This window comes from Oncorhynchus mykiss, chromosome 17 (assembly GCF_057628025.1).
Source record: "Oncorhynchus mykiss isolate SJ-2025 chromosome 17, ASM5762802v1, whole genome shotgun sequence".
Taxonomy (NCBI): domain Eukaryota; kingdom Metazoa; phylum Chordata; class Actinopteri; order Salmoniformes; family Salmonidae; genus Oncorhynchus; species Oncorhynchus mykiss.
Window position 1 is genome coordinate 70,576,900 of NC_143038.1, and position 20,601 is coordinate 70,597,500.

The 20,601-nt window shown below is 47.0% G+C and overlaps 1 protein-coding gene across 1 annotated transcript in view; it reads right to left on the minus strand.

Annotated features, from left to right (window-relative positions):
* LOC110493290 (mitogen-activated protein kinase kinase kinase 12) overlaps window positions 1–20,601 on the minus strand; it is a 48,539-nt gene that overhangs the window by 22,232 nt on the left and 5,706 nt on the right. The window contains exons 3-7 of the mRNA XM_036950888.2: window positions 11,290–11,473; window positions 10,049–10,240; window positions 7,021–7,179; window positions 3,604–3,762; window positions 148–256 (exon numbers count right to left, since the gene is read on the minus strand). Of these exons, the coding sequence (XP_036806783.2) occupies window positions 148–256; window positions 3,604–3,762; window positions 7,021–7,179; window positions 10,049–10,240; window positions 11,290–11,473 (803 nt within the window). The remainder of the gene's footprint in view (window positions 1–147; window positions 257–3,603; window positions 3,763–7,020; window positions 7,180–10,048; window positions 10,241–11,289; window positions 11,474–20,601) is intronic.

Consider the following 20,601-nt stretch of genomic DNA (forward strand, 5'->3'; position numbering starts at 1 on the left):
TTACAGAAGCGTCTCTCTTGGAAATATTAGTGACATAAACCTTTATAACTCTAAAATGAACATTTCATTTAAAGATGGCTGTCCTGTAGTCATGTTGCCAGCGTGTCAATGGCCATTCTAGTCCTCTGTTTGCTTATGTGACAGTACCTGAGATTTGAAGTATGTCTCCTGTGGGGTAGACAGCAGGTCAGCGGAGGCGATGTCCAGGTGCAGGAGGATCTGTCTGAATGAAGGTCTGTTCCTGGGCTTACTGCTCCTGGAGGCAGATGCACACATATCTTTAAATACAACTACAATGTACAACATCTACGTCTTCTGATTACTTAAAATCCTCTTCTATTTGTTAAACATGTTCATGCCCTGTCCCCCACCCCCTCTTTTAATGCCCTGTCCCCCCACCCCCTCTTTTAATGCCCTGTCCCCCACCCCCTCTTTTAATGCCCTGTCCCCCACCCCCTCTTTTAATGCCCTGTCCCCCACCCCCTCTTTTAATGCCCTGTCCCCCAACCCTTCTTTTAATGCCCTGTCCCCCACCCCCTCTTTTAATGCCCTGTCCCCCACCCCCTCTTTTAATGCCCTGTCCCCCACCCCCTCTTTTAATGCCCTGTCCCCCCACCCCCTCTTTTAATGCCCTGTCCCCCCACCCCCTCTTTTAATGCCCTGTCCCCCACCCCCTCTTTTAATGCCCTGTCCCCCACCCCCTCTTTTAATGCCCTGTCCCCCACCCCCTCTTTTAATGCCCTGTCCCCCCACCCCCTCTTTTAATGCCCTGTCCCCCCACCCCCTCTTTTAATGCCCTGTCCCCCCACCCCCTCTTTTAATGCCCTGTCCCCCCACCCCCTCTTTTATGCCCTGTCCCCCACCCCCTCTTTTATGCCCTGTCCCCCACCCCCTCTTTTAATGCCCTGTCCCCCCACCCCCTCTTTTAATGCCCTGTCCCCCACCCCCTCTTTAATGCCCTGTCCCCACCACCCCCTCTTTTAATGCCCTGTCCCCCCACCCCCTCTTTTAATGCCCTGTCCCCCCACCCCCTCTTTTATGCCCTGTCCCCCCACCCCCTCTTTTAATGCCCTGTCCCCCCACCCCCTCTTTTAATGCCCTGCCCCCCACCCCCTCTTTTAATGCCCTGTCCCCCACCCCCTCTTTTAATGCCCTGTCCCCCCACCCCATATTTTAATGCCCTGTCCCCCACCCCCTCTTTTAATGCCCTGTCCCCCCACCCCCTCTTTTAATGCCCTGTCCCCCCACCCCCTCTTTTAATGCCCTGTCCCCCACCCCCTCTTTTAATGCCCTGTCCTCCACCCCCTCTTTAATGCCCTGTCCCCCAACCCTTCTTTTATGCCCTGTCCCCCACCCCCTCTTTTAATGCCCTGTCCCCCACCCCCTCTTTTAATGCCCTGTCCCCCACCCCCTCTTTTAATGCCCTGTCCCCCACCCCCTCTTTTAATGCCCTGTCCCCCCACCCCCTCTTTTAATGCCCTGTCCCCCCACCCCCTCTTTTAATGCCCTGTCCCCCACCCCCTCTTTTAATGCCCTGTCCCCCACCCCCTCTTTTAATGCCCTGTCCCCCACCCCCTCTTTTAATGCCCTGTCCCCCAACCCTTCTTTTAATGCCCTGTCCCCCACCCCCTCTTTTAATGCCCTGTCCCCCACCCCCTCTTTTAATGCCCTGTCCCCCACCCCCTCTTTTAATGCCCTGTCCCCCCACCCCCTCTTTTAATGCCCTGTCCCCCCACCCCCTCTTTTAATGCCCTGTCCCCCACCCCCTCTTTTAATGCCCTGTCCCCCACCCCCTCTTTTAATGCCCTGTCCCCCACCCCCTCTTTTAATGCCCTGTCCCCCCACCCCCTCTTTTAATGCCCTGTCCCCCCACCCCCTCTTTTAATGCCCTGTCCCCCCACCCCCTCTTTTAATGCCCTGTCCCCCCACCCCCTCTTTTATGCCCTGTCCCCCACCCCCTCTTTTATGCCCTGTCCCCCACCCCCTCTTTTAATGCCCTGTCCCCCCACCCCCTCTTTTAATGCCCTGTCCCCCACCCCCTCTTTAATGCCCTGTCCCCACCACCCCCTCTTTTAATGCCCTGTCCCCCCACCCCCTCTTTTAATGCCCTGTCCCCCCACCCCCTCTTTTATGCCCTGTCCCCCCACCCCCTCTTTTAATGCCCTGTCCCCCACCCCCTCTTTTAATGCCCTGTCCCCCCACCCCCTCTTTTAATGCCCTGTCCCCCCACCCCCTCTTTTAATGCCCTGCCCCCCACCCCCTCTTTTAATGCCCTGTCCCCCACCCCCTCTTTTAATGCCCTGTCCCCCCACCCCATATTTTAATGCCCTGTCCCCCACCCCCTCTTTTAATGCCCTGTCCCCCCACCCCCTCTTTTAATGCCCTGTCCCCCCACCCCCTCTTTTAATGCCCTGTCCCCCACCCCCTCTTTTAATGCCCTGTCCTCCACCCCCTCTTTAATGCCCTGTCCCCCAACCCTTCTTTTATGCCCTGTCCCCCACCCCCTCTTTTAATGCCCTGTCCCCCCACCCCCTCTTTTAATGCCCTGTCCCCCACCCCCTCTTTAATGCCCTGTCCCCCAACCCTTCTTTTATGCCCTGTCCCCCACCCCCTCTTTAATGCCCTGTCCCCCAACCCTTCTTTTATGCCCTGTCCCCCACCCCCTCTTTTAATGCCCTGTCCCCCACCCCCTCTTTAATGCCCTGTCCCCCACCCCCTATTTTAATGCCCTGTCCCCCAACCCTTCTTTTATGCCCTGTCCCCCCACCCCCTCTTTTAATGCCCTGTCCCCCACCCCCTCTTTAATGCCCTGTCCCCCACCCCCTCTTTAATGCCCTGTCCCCCAACCCTTCTTTTATGCCCTGTCCCCCACCCCCTCTTTAATGCCCTGTCCCCCACCCCCTCTTTAATGCCCTGTCCCCCACCCCCTCTTTAATGCCCTGTCCCCCAACCCTTCTTTTAATGCCCTGTCCCCCACCCCCTCTTTAATGCCCTGTCCCCCACCCCCTCTTTAATGCCCTGTCCCCCACCCCCTCTTTAATGCCCTGTCCCCCACCCCCTCTTTTAATGCCCTGTCCCCCCACCCCCTCTTTTAATGCCCTGTCCCCCCACCCCCTCTTTTAATGCCCTGTCCCCCACCCCCTCTTTTAATGCCCTGTCCTCCACCCCCTCTTTAATGCCCTGTCCCCCAACCCTTCTTTTATGCCCTGTCCCCCACCCCCTCTTTTAATGCCCTGTCCCCCCACCCCCTCTTTTAATGCCCTGTCCCCCACCCCCTCTTTAATGCCCTGTCCCCCAACCCTTCTTTTATGCCCTGTCCCCCACCCCCTCTTTAATGCCCTGTCCCCCACCCCCTCTTTTAATGCCCTGTCCTCCAACCCCTCTTTAATGCCCTGTCCTCCACCCCCTCTTTGAATGCCCTGTCCTCCACCCCTTCTTTTAATGCCCTGTCCTCCACCCCCTCTTTTAATGCCCTGTCCCCACCCCCTCTTTTATGCCCTCCCTCCCTCCCCCCTCCCTCCCTCCCTCCCTCCCTCCCATCCCTCCCTCCCTCCCTCCCTCCCTCCCATCCCTCCCTGCCTCCCCCCCATCCCCATGTCTCACCAGCACTGTCTCAGCAGTATCTTGAATCCGTCTGGGCAGCTCTCTGGGACAGGTAGGTTCAGGCTATTGTTTCCCACCCCCCAGATGATGGCTGAGGAGTCCACGTCTTTATACGGTACCTCTCCGGTCAACATCTCCCATAGCACCACACCAAACGACCTGCAGAGAGAAGGAGAGAGATGCCATGAGTCCATACTACTCTTTTAAATGAACACTTCTGTACAGTAAAGATGGGTTTTCAGGAGCCAGTGTGAAAAACAACATCAGCATCATTTGCGTTATAGCCTCTTCCATGTACCCTAATACCCTCGTGCTTACAATATTGTTTCCCATTTTATACAAAAACAAGGCTGTGTAGGCTACATGTTTGTGCGCTGTAAAAAGTGCCAGTCGGTCAGTGTGTGTTTATGTGTGTACTGGGCTCCCCTGGCGTTTAGCCCCAGTCTGCCCGGTGCCAGGGTGTGGCTCTTCCCCTGCCGTCGGGTAGAGGATGGGGGATAAGGGAGGTCCCGTCCCAGGGGAGTAACTATGGAAAGGTTGTTGTTGATGACACTTTGGATCTGGATCACCACGGCAACTCTGGTACGCACCAATAGTATCGTGGGGGAGGGAGAAAGCACCAATAGCTTTGTGTGGGAGGGAGAAATCACTAATAGCTGTGTGGGTGGGAGAAAGCACCAATAGCTTTGTGTGGGAGGGAAAAAAGCACCAATAGCATCATGTGGGAGGGAGAAAGCACCAATAGTATCGTGTGGGAGGGAGAAAGCACCAATAGCATCATGTGGGAGGGAAAAAAGCACCAATAGCTTTGTGTGGGAGGGAGAAATCACCAATAGTATCATGTGGGAGGGAGAAAGCACCAATAGCTTTGTGTGGGAGGGAGATAGCACCAATAGCATCATGTGGGAGGGAGAAAGCACCAATAGTATCATGTGGGAGGGAGAGAACACCAATAGCATCATGTGGGAGGGAGAAAGCACCAATAGCATCATGTGGGAGGGAGAAAGCACCAATAGCATCAGGATGGAGGGAGAGAATGGCATGGGGTACTGGCATGGGGTACTGGCATGGGGTACTGGCATGGGGAGGTGAGGTACTGGCATGGGGTACTGGCATGGGGTAGTAAGGTACTGGCATGGGGTACTGGCATGGGGTACTGGCATGGGGTACTGGCATGGGGTAGTAAGGTACTGGCATGGGGTACTGGCATGGGGTACTGGCATGGGGTACAGGCATGGGGTAGTAAGGTACTGGCATGGGGTACTGGCATGGGGTACTGGCATGGGGTACAGGCATGGGGTAGTAAGGTACTGGCATGGGGTACTGGCATGGGGTACAGGCATGGGGTAGTAAGGTACTGGCATGGGGTACTGGCATGGGGTAGTAAGGTACTGGCATGGGGTACTGGCATGGGGTAGTGAGGTACTGGCATGGGGTAGTGGCATGGGGTAGTGAGGTACTGGCATGGGGTACTGGCATGGGGTAGTAAGGTACTGGCATGGGGTAGTAAGGTACTGGCATGGGGTAGTGAGGTACTGGCATGGGGAAGTGAGGTACTGGCATGGGGTACAGGCATGGGGTAGTAAGGTACTGGCATGGGGTACTGGCATGGGGTACAGGCATGGGGTAGTAAGGTATTGGCATGGGGTACTGGCATGGGGTACTGGCATGGGGTAGTGAGGTACTGGCATGGGGTAGTAAGGTACTGGCATGGGGAAGTGAGGTACTGGCATCAGGTACAGGCATGGGGTAGTAAGGTACTGGCATGGGGTACTGGCATGGGGTACAGGCATGGGGTAGTAAGGTACTGGCATGGGGTACTGGCATGGGGTACAGGCATGGGGTAGTAAGGTACTGGCATGGGGTACTGGCATGGGGTACAGGCATGGGGTAGTAAGGTACTGGCATGGGGTACTGGCATGGGGTACAGGCATGGGGTAGTAAGGTACTGGCATGGGGTACTGGCATGGGGTACTGGCATGGGGTACAGGCATGGGGTAGTGAGGTACTGGAATGCGGTACTGGCATGGGGTAGTGAGGTACTGGCATGGGGTAGTGAGGTACTGGCATGGGGTTGGGGTAGTAAGGTACTGGGAGGCAGAAGCTAGCCTAACTACCACAGTCACTCTTTACAATGTTTTCAAAGACAAGGAGCATTCTCTGTCCTGTTATGTTATTCTTGAAGAAACCATTTCATTTTCTCTACACCCAAATCTTATTTAAACTTTCTCCAGAGTAGGACAGTAAAAGGGAGAGAACCTTGTTGTCTCACTGCCACAGTCTTTGTCACAATGCCCTTATCGCAATGGTTCCCGAGGAACACTCTCGTTAAATGGAGTTTGTACAAATGACTTCTCATTTTACCGTCCACAGTAGACCCAATGTACTTTTCTATATAGCCAGATGTCTGGCCCAACTGTCAGAGCATGTTAAGGCAGACCAGACAGAACAAACAGCACACCTCAAATCATCTCTTCTCTCAGAATAGACAGCGATAAGGGCAGGAGATAATGTAGACCGGTAATGTAGAATATACAGATACATACTGTCTACATTCTCCTTTCAGTTCGCGTGTCAAACTTGAGCCTATTTGAACCGGCCCGCAGGGGGTTTTGGGGGGAAAACGACGTCAGTCTACATTTAAGTGAGAAAACAAAAACATCAAAACTGTGTAGAAATTATCATGGACCTACATTTATATAGTTGAAAGCATTGATTGTAAGACCCTAAATTAGAGTGTTACTAAAATGTTCACAAAAAAATCTGTTAAAATGTGTGGAAATCAGACTCTACCACCCGACTCTGGGAGAAATCACTCTCTCATCTTTAAGTCGTGTAGGATCAGTGTGAAATCAGACTCTACCACCCGACTCTGGGAGAAATCACTCTCTCATCTTTCAGTCGTGTAGGATCAGTGTGAAAATCAGACTCTACCATCCGACTCTGGGAGAAATCACTCTCTCATCTTTCAGTCGTGTAGGATCAGTGTGAAATCAGACCCTCCCCGTATCCAGTGTAGTGTGCTCTAGGCCCAGGGCCAGGACACAGGCTATAGAAAGGATATTTCAGCCTCTCCAGAGCACAAGAGCATCTGGCAAATCAATAATTGAATTAGCCAGCATTCCTCTCTTAGGAGGGATGGAGGGAGGGAGGGATGGAGGGAGGGAGGGAGGTATGGAGGGAGGGAGGGAGGTATGGAGAAGGAAACAGAAATAAATAAACAGAAAGGCAGGGTCGGCTCAAGGCACTCTGGATAAGAGCGGTCGCTAAAATTATAAATATTATACTTAAATGATTTGTAAAGATTTTATTTTATTTAACCTTTATTTTAACAGGTCTCTTTTTCAGATGGGTTGATATCAAACTAAATAATGCTATAAAGCACGAAGGAAAATGTAAGAAGGTGTTTTCTCTTACCAGATGTCGACCTTCTCTGATACAGGTTCGTTCCTGATCACCTCTGGGGCCATCCAGGCCACCGTACCGGCGAACGACATCTTGGTGCTCTTATCACTCATCTCCTTAGACGTCCCGAAGTCAGAGATTTTCACTGCATCATCATAGGTGATCAACATACTAGAGTAGAGTATACAAGCACAGTCAGGGGAAGGTACGGTACCCACAGAGAGACAGTCAGGGGAAGGTACAGTAGTCACAGAGAGACAGTCAGGGGAAGGTACAGTAGTCACAGAGAGACAGTCAGGGGAAGGTACAGTAGCCACAGAGAGACAGTCAGGGGAAGGTACAGTAGTCACAGAGAGACAGTCAGGGGAAGGTACAGTAGCCACAGAGAGACTGTCAGGGAAAGGTACAGTAGATACAGAGAGACAGTCAGGGGAAGGTACAGTAGTCACAGAGAGACAGTCAGGGGAAGGTACAGTAGTCACAGAGAGACAGTCAGGGGAAGGTACAGTAACCACAGAGAGACAGTCAGGGGAAGGTACAGTAGTCACAGAGAGACAGTCAGGGGAAGGTACAGTAGCCACAGAGAGACAGTCAGGGGAAGGTACAGTAACCACAGAGAGACAGTCAGGGGAAGGTACAGTAACCACAGAGAGACAGTCAGGGGAAGGTACAGTAGTCACAGAGAGACAGTCAGGGGAAGGTACAGTAGCCACAGAGAGACAGTCAGGGGAAGGTACAGTAACCACAGAGAGACAGTCAGGGGAAGGTACAGTAACCACAGAGAGACAGTCAGGGGAAGGTACAGTAGTCACAGAGAGACAGTCAGGGGAAGGTACAGTAGCCACAGAGAGACAGTCAGGGGAAGGTACAGTAGTCACAGAGAGACAGTCAGGGGAAGGTACAGTAGCCACAGAGAGACAGTCAGGGGAAGGTACAGTAGTCACAGAGAGACAGTCAGGGGAAGGTGCAGTAGCCACAGAGAGACAGTCAGGGGAAGGTACAGTAGTCACAGAGAGACAGTCAGGGGAAGGTACAGTAGCCACAGAGAGACAGTCAGGGGAAGGTACAGTAGTCACAGAGAGACAGTCATGGGAAGGTACAGTGGTCACAGAGAGACAGTCAGGGGAAGGTACAGTAGATACAGAGAGACAGTCAGGGGAAGGTACAGTAGTCACAGACAGACAGTCAGGGGAAGGTACAGTAGCCACAGAGAGACAGTCAGTGGAAGGTACAGTAGTCACAGAGAGACAGTCAGGGGAAGGTACAGTAGTCACAGAGAGACAGTCAGGGGAAGGTACAGTAGTCACAGAGAGACAGTCAGGGGAAGGTACAGTAACCACAGAGAGACAGTCAGGGGAAGGTACAGTAGTCACAGAGAGACAGTCAGGGGAAGGTACAGTAGCCACAGAGAGACAGTCAGGGGAAGGTACAGTAACCACAGAGAGACAGTCAGGGGAAGGTACAGTAACCACAGAGAGACAGTCAGGGGAAGGTACAGTAGTCACAGAGAGACAGTCAGGGGAAGGTACAGTAGCCACAGAGAGACAGTCAGGGGAAGGTACAGTAACCACAGAGAGACAGTCAGGGGAAGGTACAGTAACCACAGAGAGACAGTCAGGGGAAGGTACAGTAGTCACAGAGAGACAGTCAGGGGAAGGTACAGTAGTCACAGAGAGACAGTCAGGGGAAGGTACAGTAGTCACAGAGAGACAGTCAGGGGAAGGTACAGTAGTCACAAAGAGACAGTCAGGGGAAGGTACAGTAGCCACAGAGAGACAGTCAGGGGAAGGTACAGTAGTCACAGAGAGACAGTCAGGGGAAGGTACAGTAGCCACAGAGAGACAGTCAGGGGAAGGTACAGTAGTCACAGAGAGACAGTCAGGGTAAGGTACAGTAGCCACAGAGAGACAGTCAGGGGAAGGTACAGTAGTCACAGAGAGACAGTCATGGGAAGGTACAGTAGTCACAGAGAGACAGTCAGGGGAAGGTACAGTAGATACAGAGAGACAGTCAGGGGAAGGTACAGTAGTCACAGAGAGACAGTCAGGGGAAGGTACAGTAGCCACAGAGAGACAGTCAGGGGAAGGTACAGTAGTCACAGAGAGACAGTCAGGGGAAGGTACAGTAGCCACAGAGAGACAGTCAGGGAAAGGTACAGTAGATACAGAGAGACAGTCAGGGGAAGGTACAGTAGATACAGAGAGACAGTCAGGGGAAGGTACAGTAGATACAGAGAGACAGTCAGGGGAAGGTACAGTAGCCACAGAGAGACAGTCAGGGGAAGGTACAGTAGTCACAGAGAGACAGTCAGGGGAAGGTACAGTAGTCACAGAGAGACTGTCAGGGAAAGGTACAGTAGTCACAGAGAGATAGTCAGGGGAAGGTACAGTAGTCACAGAGAGACAGTCAGGGGAAGGTACAGTAGTCACAGAGAGACATTCAGGGGAAGGTACAGTAGATACAGAGATACAGTCAGGGGAAGGTACAGTAGCCACAGAGAGACAGTCAGGGGAAGGTACAGTAGATACAGAGAGTCAGTCAGGGGAAGGTGCAGTAGTCACAGAGAGACAGTCAGGGAAAGGTACAGTAGTCACAGAGAGACAGTCAGGGGAAGGTACAGTAGATACAGAGATACAGTCAGGGGAAGGTACAGTAGCCACAGAGAGACAGTCAGGGGAAGGTACAGTAGATACAGAGAGACAGTCAGGGGAAGGTACAGTAGTCACAGAGAGACAGTCAGGGGAAGGTACAGTAGATACAGAGAGACAGTCAGGGGAAGGTACAGTAGTCACAGAGAGACAGTCAGGGAAAGGTACAGTAGTCACAGAGAGACACAACACAGTCCCTAGAACTATTCAAATGACTCAAACAAGAATATGATATTGAGGTCTGGTAACACCCCTAAACCATATCATATTCAATGTTATCTACTTCCTGTTCCACCATATGTTTGGCATGACAAGGAACACAACAGAGGTAATTGGCTCAAGCACATATAGATCTGCCACCAAGCTAAAGCATAGTTATCATGACTGCTTACTTGGGCGACTTGAGGTCTCTGTGGATGATCTTGTGGAGGTGGAGGTAGTTCATGCCTCCAGCCATGCCCATGGCCCAGTCGATGAGCAGGGAGGGGGTGATGTTCCTACCCGCCCTCAGCACCTCGTACAGCTGGCCCTGGGCACAGTACTCCATCAGGATACAGTAACACGGGGCCTGGGTGCAGATACCCCTGAATGGAGGAGAGCAGAGAGGGAGGAGAGGGAAGAGTGAAGAGAGAAGGAAGGGAGGATTAGTAACACAGTTCTCCAATAAGATAATATAAATAGCACGGGCCTGGGTATATTCTATTGTATTCTACTGTACTGTCTTCTACTATATTATACTTTACTGTACAGTATTCTACTGTACTGTATTCTACTGTACTGTATTCTTCTGTATTATACTCTACATTACTGTATTCTACTGTATTCTAATGTATTGTACTTTATTATACTCTACTGTACTATATTCAACTGTATTCTACTGTACTGTAATCTACTGTATTATACTCTACTGTACTGTATTTTACTGTATTCTAATGTTATGTATTCTAATGTATTGTACTTTATTATACTCTACGGTACTATATTCAACTGTATTCTACTGTACTGTAATCTACTGTATTATACTCTACTGTATTCTACTGTATTCTACTCTACTGTACTGTATTTACTGTACTGTATTCTACTGTAATGTATTCTAATCTACTGTATTGTACTGTATTATACTCTACTGTACTGTATTCTACTATACTATACTGTGCAGTATTCTACTGTATTCTACTGTACTGTATTCTACTGTATTCTACTGTACTATATTGTGCAGTATTCTACTGTATTCTACTGTACTGTATTCTACTGTATTCTACTGTACTATACTGTGCAGTATTCTACTGTATTCTACTGTATTATACTCTACTGTACTGTAATCTACTGTATTGTACTCTACTGTACTGTATTCTACTGTATTATACTCTACTGTACTGTATTCTACTGTATTATACTGTACTGTACTGTATTCTACTGTATTGTACTGTACTGTATTCTACAGAATTATACTATAATGTACTGTATTCTACTGTACTGTATTCTACATTATTGTACTCTACTGTACTGTATTCTACTGTATTCTACTGTACTGTATTTCACAGTATTAGACTGTACTGTATTCTACTGTACTGTTTTCTACTGTATTCTACAGTATTAGACTGTACTGTATTCTACTGTACTGTATTCTTACTTGAAGGTGATGATGTTGGGGTGTTTGAGTTTTCTCAGATGTCTGATGTCTGTCTCCTTGATGTCTCGAACCTTCTTCACAGCTACTTCCTGTCCGTGGAGTTTACCCAGGAAGACGGCCCCCTGGGCCCCGCTCCCTACCCACTGCAGCTCAGAGATGTCCTCAAACGGCACCTCCCAGAGCTCTGGAGAGGAGGGAGAGAGGGAGAGAGGGAGAGAAAGAGAGAGAGAGAGAAGGGGGGAGAGAGAGAGAGAGAGAGAGAGACAGAGAGAAAGAGAGAGAGAGAGAGAGATAGGGAGAGAGAGAGAGAGAGAGGCAGAGAGAGAGAGAGGGAGAGACAGGGAGTGATAGAGAGGGAGAGAGAGAGAGAGAGAGAGAGAGAGACAGAGAGAGAGAGAGAGAGAGACAGGGAGTGAGAGAGAGGGAGAGAGAGAGAGAGAGAGAGAGAGACAGAGAGAGAGAGAGAGAGAGAGAGAGAGAGAGAGAGACAGAGAGAGAGAGAGAGAGAGAGAGAGAGAGGGAGAGAGAGAGAGAGAGGGAGAGAGAGAGAGAGAGAGAGAGAGAGAGAGAGAACAAAAAGAGAGAGATCAGTGACATACAGTACTGGTAGACAAAAAGTTTAAGAGGGAATGAGTGAGTCAATACTCAACCAAAATATAAAATGCAAAATGTTCATCCCATGTTTCATGAGCTGAAATAAAAGTTAATTCAGTACATCCAAACGGCCTCACATCCGCAGACCACGTGTAACTACGCCAGCCCAGGACCTCCACATCCGGCTTCTTCACCTGCGGGATCGTCTGAGGAGGGTGAGGGGGTGTGCTGAGGAGAATTTATGTCTATAATAAAGCTATTTTGTGGGGGGTAAAACTCATTCAGATTTTCCCACCCATATGCCCTCCCAGGCCCACCCATATGCCCTCCCAGGCCCACCCATATGCCCTCCCAGGCCCACCCATATGCCATCCCAGGCCACCCATATGCCCTCCCAGGCCCACCCATATGCCCTCCCAGGCCCACCCATATGCCCTCCCAGGCCCACCCATATGCCCTCCCAGGCCCACCCATGGCTACACCCTTGCCCAGTCATGTGAAAGCCATAGATTAGAGCCTAATTAATTTATTTACAGTACATTTACTGATTTCATTCTATGTTACGTTTATATTTTTGTTCAGTATAAAATAAAAAAAATCCGATATTGCTAAATCTAGGATACACACCATTCCTTGACATACAGTATCCATCTTCCTTTAAATGATCGATGTAGTTTCAGTATAAGCCATGCACGAAAGACAGACACTTACAAACAACAGAATATAAAAATCGTACTTCGTATGAAAACCATTTGGTAATCATTTATAGACTCCTAAAAGACTAATCAATCAACACAGATCATTAATCATTCATGGTCGTCTTGGCTAATTTGACAAAATGTATCTGAAAATTCCCCCGGTGCAGGAAGGGACTAAAGCAGTGAATTCTACATCCTGTCCTCCCCTCACCAGGCAGACTTCACATCCCCGACCCCATCACCCCCCTTCCCCCTTCCCACTCCATATCCCTCCCCCCATCACCCCCCTTCCCACTCCATATCCCTCCCCCCATCACCCCCTTCCCCCTTCCCACTCCATATCCCTCCCCCCATCACCCCCCTTCCCCCTTCCCACTCCATATCCCCCCCCATCACCCCCCTTCCCACTCCATATCCAGACCCCATCACCCCCCTTCCCCCTTCCCACTCCATATCCCTCCCCCCATCACCCCCCTTCCCACTCCATATCCCTCCCCCATCACCCCCCTTCCCCCTTCCCACTCCATATCCAGACCCCATCAACCGCCTTCCCACTCCATATCCTTCCCCCCATCACCCCCCTTCCCACTCCATATCCAGACCCCATCAACCCCCTTCTCACTCCATATCCCTCCCCCTATCACCCCCCCCCCCCACTACCCATCCCCAACACACCCCTCCCTAGGGAATCCCTCCCCCTCCTCTGCTACCTTTCTATATTAGCCTCCCAAATCCCCCTCTTCCCTCACCACCTCCTTTCCCCCTTTCCTCCCCCTCTCCTCCTCCTCCTCTCCTCCTCTCATCCCTATTCTCCCGTTCCCCCTCTCCTCCTCCTCCTCTCCTCCTCTCATCCCTATTCTCCCGTTCCCTCTCTCCACACCCCTCCAGAGTACAGGAGTCTTGTTACAGTCCCTTTGCCACAATGGCACTAAGCAGGATTTAGAGTGGAAAGCGTATTACCAAGAAGATTACCATTTTCTGTCTGTGTGACAGTGTGTGTGTGTGTGTTTGTGGGCTTGTGGGTGAGGTAAGGTGAGGTTCAAGTGTATTCACACACTCCAGGTGTACTGGGCGGTGTGTACTAGGCAGTGTGTACTAGGCAGTGTGTACTAGGTAGTGTGTATGGTGTGGTATGTTAGGGTACATAATGCACTGCTTTTGACCAGAGCCCTATGGCTCCCTATTCCCTACATAGTGCACTACTTTAGACCAGGGACCATAGAGGTAATAAGGTGTAATTTGGGACTTACCCTCTGTCTGCAGCTTTACAATGTTCCACCTTAACAAAACAGCCCTTCCCTGGCACAAAGAGGCTTTATTATAGTCACATCTACTGTTCTTGTTCTCTTCTAGATTCAGAAGGAGAACATTCTGTACTGAGTGCAAGATATGGGGAGAGAGAGAGACTGAATGAGGGAGAGTGAGAGAGAGCGAGAGAGAGAGAACGAGAAAGAAAAGATTGGCGTACTCCATAAAAGCTTCAGAGGGACATTTTTCCTTTTAATTTCCCCATTCCATTGCTCAGCCTGGCAGTCCCTCCAGCCTATCTATCTGTCTATCTATCTATCTATCTATCTATCTATCTATCTATCTATCTATCTATCTATCTATCTATCTATCTATCTATCTATCTATCTATCTGTCTATCTATCTATCTATCTATCTATCTATCTATCTATCTATCTATCTATCTATCTATCTATCTATCTATCTATCTATCTATCTATCTATCTATCTATCTATCTATCTATCTATCTATCTATCTATCTATCTATCTATCTATCTATCTATCTATCTATCTATCTATCTATCTATCTATCTATCTATCTATCTATCTATCTATCTATCTATCTATCTATCTGTCTGTCTGTCTGTCTGTCTGTCTGTCTGTCTGTCTGTCTGTCTGTCTGTCTCTGTCTGCCTGCCTGCCTGCCTGCCTGCCTGCCTGCCTGCCTGCCTGCCTGCCTGCCTGCCTGCCTGCCTGTCTGCCTGTCTATGTGCATGCTTGCGTAGGGAGTCAGGCAGGGAGGCCTGTTTATGTCTGCAGCCTGCCTGCTACAATAGCTCCTCTCCCCTGGGACTCCTCCTACCCCTCCCCTGGGACTCCTCCCACCAAATCTAACTCATACATTATTCAACACCACACACTGACCCTGCACCTCTCATCTATATTAACACACACAGTCACAGCACACACACACACTATCTCTCTCTCTCACTCTCTTTCTCTTGCTCTCTTACACACACACACACACACACACACACACACACACACACGCACAAATACAAATGCACACAAATTTCTCATACAGCCCAAACACTCTCTCATATCTCATACCAAACACTCTCTCATATCTCATATAGCCCAAACACTCTCATATCTCATACAGCCCAAACACTCTCTCATATCTCATACAGCCCAAACACTCTCTCATATCTCATACAGCCCAAACACTCTCTCATATCTCATACAGCCCAAACACTCTCTCATATCTCATACAGCCCAAACACTCTCTCATATCTCATACAGCCCAAACACTCTCTCATATCTCATACAGCCCAAACACTCTCTCATATCTCATATATCCCAAACACTCTCTCATATCTCATATAGCCCAAACACTCTCTCTCTCTGCCCTTTGCTTTTTGATATCCATCTTCTACCCCTCCCTCTCTACCTTTCTCTCTCTCTCTCTCCCTCTCTACCTTTCTCTCTCTCTCTCTCTCCCTCTCTACCTTCATCTCTCTCTCGAAATCTCTCACTCTCTCTCAATCTCACTCCATCTCTCCAGTCAGAGAGAGAGTGTTTGTTTACAGTGTGCTTGCTGGTGTGTTTTAATTGTGGTTAATTTCACCACCGACTGGTTGATGTAATTAGACACAATCACATGCAGACCTAATAATTAACACATCAAAGCTTTTGTGCAAATTAAAAGCAAGCATGTCCCGAAGAGGCATACCAAAAAGCTAAAGCTATCATTCCATTATCTGTTCAAGTTGTAATGAACATTCTGTAGGATCACACACAATAGGAGGGTGAATAGTTGTACTGTTGTAATAGTAGTAATAACTGTAGATATCTGCTGTAGTAATATTTGTACTGTTGTAGTAGTGGTAACTAAGGGATGTAGTTGTCAGGGTTCTAGTTATAACCTGTAACTAGTGTTATCAGGGTGCTAGTTATAACCTTTAACTAGTGTTGCCAGGGCCCGAGGCATAACCTGTAACTAGTGTTGTCAGAGTGCTAGTTATAAGCTGCAACTAGTGTTGTCAGAGTGCTAGTTATAACCTGTAACTAGTGTTGTCAGGGTGCTAGTTATAACCTGTAACTAGTGTTGTCAGGGACCTAGTTATAAGCTGCAACTAGTGTTGTCAGAGTGCTAGTTATAACCTGTAACTAGTGTTGTCAGGGCCCTAGGTATAACCTGTAACTAGTGTTAACGGGGCCCTAGGTATAACCTGTAACTATTATAATCAGGGCCCTAGATATAACCTGTAACTAGTGTTGTGAGAGCCCTAGTTAAAACCTGTAACTAGTTTTGTCAGGGTGATTGTTAATACCTGTAACTAGTGTTGTCAGGGTGCTAGTTAAAACCTATAACTAATGTTGTCAGGGTGCTAGTTAAAACCTATAACTAGTATTGTCAGGGCCCTAGTTAAAACCTGTAACTAGTTTTGTCAGGGTAATTGTTAATACCTGTAACTATAGTTGTCAGAAGCAAGTTATATCCTATATCTAGTGTTATGTAATGGCCCTAGTTATAACCTGTAACTAGTGTTGTCAGGGCCCAAGGTTTAATCTTTAACTAGTGTTGTCAGGGCCCAAGGTTTAATCTTTAACTAGTGTTGTCAGAGTGCTAGTTATAACCTGTAACTACTGTTATCAGGGCTCTAGTTATAATATGTAACTAGTGTTGTTAGGGCCCTAGGTTTAATCTTTAACTAGTGTTGTCAGGGCCCAAGGTTTAATCTTTAACTAGTGTTGTCAGAGTGCTAGTTATAACCTGTAACTACTGTTATCAGGGCTCTAGTTATAATATGTAACTAGTGTTGTTAGGGCCCTAGGTTTAATCTTTAACTAGTGTTGTCAGGGCCCAAGGTTTAATCTTTAACTAGTGTTGTCAGAGTGCTAGTTATAACCTGTAACTACTGTTATCAGGGCTCTAGTTATAATATGTAACTAGTGTTGTTAGGGCCCTAGGTTTAATCTTTAACTAGTGTTGTCAGGGCCCAAGGTTTAATCTTTAACTAGTGTTGTCAGAGTGCTAGTTATAACCTGTAACTACTGTTATCAGGGCTCTAGTTATAATATGTAACTAGTGTTGTTAGGGCCCTAGGTTTAATCTTTAACTAGTGTTGTCAGGGCCCAAGGTTTAATCTTTAACTAGTGTTGTCAGAGTGCTAGTTATAACCTGTAACTACTGTTGGTACAGCCCTATTTCTAACCTGTAACTAGTGTTATCAGGGCTCTAGTTATAATATGTAACTAGTGTTGTGATTGTTAATACCTGTAACTAGTGTTGTGATTGTTAATACCTGTAACTAGTGTTATCAGGGCTCTAGTTATAATATGTAACTAGTGTTGTGATTGTTAATACCTGTAACTAGTGTTATCAGGGCTCTAGTTATAATATGTAACTAGTGTTGTGATTGTTAATACCTGTAACTAGTGTTGTGATTGTTAATACCTGTAACTAGTGTTGTGATTGTTAATACCTGTAACTAGTGTTGTGATTGTTAATACCTGTAACTAGTGTTGTGATTGTTAATACCTGTAACTAGTGTTGTGATTGTTAATACCTGTAACTAGTGTTATCAGGGCTCTAGTTATAATATGTAACTAGTGTTGTGATTGTTAATACCTGTAACTAGTGTTATCAGGGCTCTAGTTATAATATGTAACTAGTGTTGTGATTGTTAATACCTGTAACTAGTGTTGTCATGGCCCTATTTATAACCTGTAACTAGTGTTGTCAGGGCCCTAGGTATGAACTGTAACTAGTATTTTGAGGGCCCTAGGTATAAACTGTAACTAGTATTTTGAGGGCCCTAGGTATAACCTGTAACTAGCGTTGTGAGTGCCCTAGTTATAACCTGAACTGGTGTTGTCAGGGTGCTAGGTATAACATGTAACTAGTGTTATCAGGGCCCTATTTATAACCTGTAACCAGTGTTGTTAGAGCCCTAGGTATAATCTGTAACTAGTGTTATCAGGGCCCTATTAATAACCTGTAACTAGTGTTGTTAGGGCCCTAGGTATAACCTGTAACTAGTATTTTGAGGGCCCTAGTTATAACCTGTAACTAGTGTTATGTAATGGCTCTTGTTATCACCTGTAACTAGTGTTGTCAGGGCCCTAGTCATAACATCTAACTAGTGTTGTCATGGCATATTTTATAACCTCTAACTTGTGTTGCCAGGGTGCTAGTTATAACCTGTAACTAGAGTTATGTAATGGCTCTTGTTATCACCTGCAACTAGTGTTGTCAGGGTGCTAGTTTTTAACCTGAACTAGTGTTGTCAGGATGCTAGTTATAACCTGTAACTAGTGTTGTCAGGATGCTAGTTATAACCTGTAACTAGTGTTGTCAGGATGCTAGTCATAACATCTAACTAGTGTTGTCATGGCATATTTTATAACCTGTAACTAGTGTTGTCATGGCATATTTTATAACCTGTAACTAGTGTTGTCAGGGCCCTAGTCATAACATCTAACTAGTGTTGTCATGGCATATTTTATAACCTGTAACTAGTGTTGTCATGGCATAACGTATATAACCTGTAACTAGTGTTGTCAGGGCCCTAGTCATAACATCTAACTAGTGTTGTCATGGCATATTTTATAACCTGTAACTAGTGTTGTCAGGGCCCTAGTCATAACATCTAACTTGTGTTGTCATGGCATATTTTATATCCTGTAACTAGTGTTGTCAGGGCCCTAGTCATAACATCTAACTAGTGTTGTCATGGCTTATTTTATAACCTGTAACTAGTGTTGTCAGAGCCCTAGTTTTAAACTGTAACTAGTGTTGTCATGGCATATTTTATAACCTGTAACTAGTGTTGTCATGGCATATTTTATAACCTGTAACTAGTGTTGTCATGGCATATTTTATAACCTGTAACTAGTGTTGTCAGGGCCCTAGTCATAACATCTAACTAGTGTTGTCATGGCATATTTTATAACCTGTAACTAGTGTTGTCATGGCATATTTTATAACCTGTAACTAGTGTTGTCATGGCCCTAGTCATAACATCTAACTAGTGTTGTCATGGCATATTTTATAACCTGTAACTAGTGTTGTCATGGCATATTTTATAACCTGTAACTAGTGTTGTCATGGCCCTAGTCATAACATCTAACTAGTGTTGTCATGGCATATTTTATAACCTGTAACTAGTGTTGTCATGGCATATTTTATAACCTGTAACTAGTGTTGTCATGGCCCTAGTCATAACATCTAACTAGTGTTGTCATGGCATATTTTATAACCTGTAACTAGTGTTGTCATGGCCCTAGTCATAACATCTAACTAGTGTTGTCATGGCATATTTTATAACCTGTAACTAGTGTTGTCAGGGCCCTAGTCATAACATCTAACTAGTGTTGTCATGGCATATTTTATAACCTGTAACTAGTGTTGTCATGGCATATTTTATAACCTGTAACTAGTGTTGTCGTGGCATATTTTATAACTTGTAACTAGTGTTGTCAGGGCCCTAGTCATAACATCTAACTAGTGTTGTCATGGCATATTTTATAACCTGTAACTAGTGTTGTCAGGGCCCTAGTCATAACATCTAACTTGTGTTGTCATGGCATATTTTATATCCTGTAACTAGTGTTGTCAGGGCCCTAGTCATAACATCTAACTAGTGTTGTCATGGCATATTTTATAACCTGTAACTAGTGTTGTCAGAGCCCTAGTTTTAAACTGTAACTAGTGTTGTCATGGCATATTTTATAACCTGTAACTAGTGTTGTCATGGCATATTTTATAACCTGTAACTAGTGTTGTCATGGCATATTTTATAACCTGTAACTAGTGTTGTCAGGGCCCTAGTCATAACATCTAACTAGTGTTGTCATGGCATATTTTATAACCTGTAACTAGTGTTGTCAGGGCCCTAGTCATAACATCTAACTAGTGTTGTCATGGCATATTTTATAACCTGTAACTAGTGTTGTCAGGGCCCTAGTCATAACATCTAACTAGTGTTGTCATGGCATATTTTATAACCTGTAACTAGTGTTGTCAGGGCCCTAGTCATAACATCTAACTAGTGTTGTCATGGCATATTTTATAACCTGTAACTAGTGTTGTCATGGCATATTTTATAACCTGTAACTAGTGTTGTCAGGGCCCTAGTCATAACATCTAACTAGTGTTGTCATGGCATATTTTATAACCTGTAACTAGTGTTGTCAGGGCCCTAGTCATAACATCTAACTAGTGTTGTCATGGCATATTTTATAACCTGTAACTAGTGTTGTCAGAGCCCTAGTTTTAAACTGTAACTAGTGTTGTCAGGGCCCTAGTTATTACCTGTAACTAGTGTTGCAGAGCTCTAGTTATTACCTGTAACTAGTGTTGTCAGGGCCCTAGTTATAACCTGTAACTAGTATTGTCAGGGCCCTAGTTATTACCTGTAACTAGTGTTGCCAGGGCCCTAGTTATTACCTGTAACTAGTGTTGCAGAGCTCTAGTTATTACCTGTAACTAGTGTTGTCAGGGCCCTAGTTATAACCTGTAACTAGTATTGTCAGGGCCCTAGTTATTACCTGTAACTAGTGTTGTCAGGGCCCTAGTTATAACCTGTAACTAGTGTTGCCAGGGCCCTAGAAGTTATAACCTGTAACTAGTGTTGTCAGGGCCCTAGTTATAACCTGTAACTAGTATTGTCAGGGCCCTAGTTATTACCTGTAACTAGTGTTGCCAGGGCCCTCGTTATTACCTGTAACTAGTGTTGTCAGGGCTCTAGTTATTACCTGTAACTAGTGTTGCCAGGGCCCTAGATA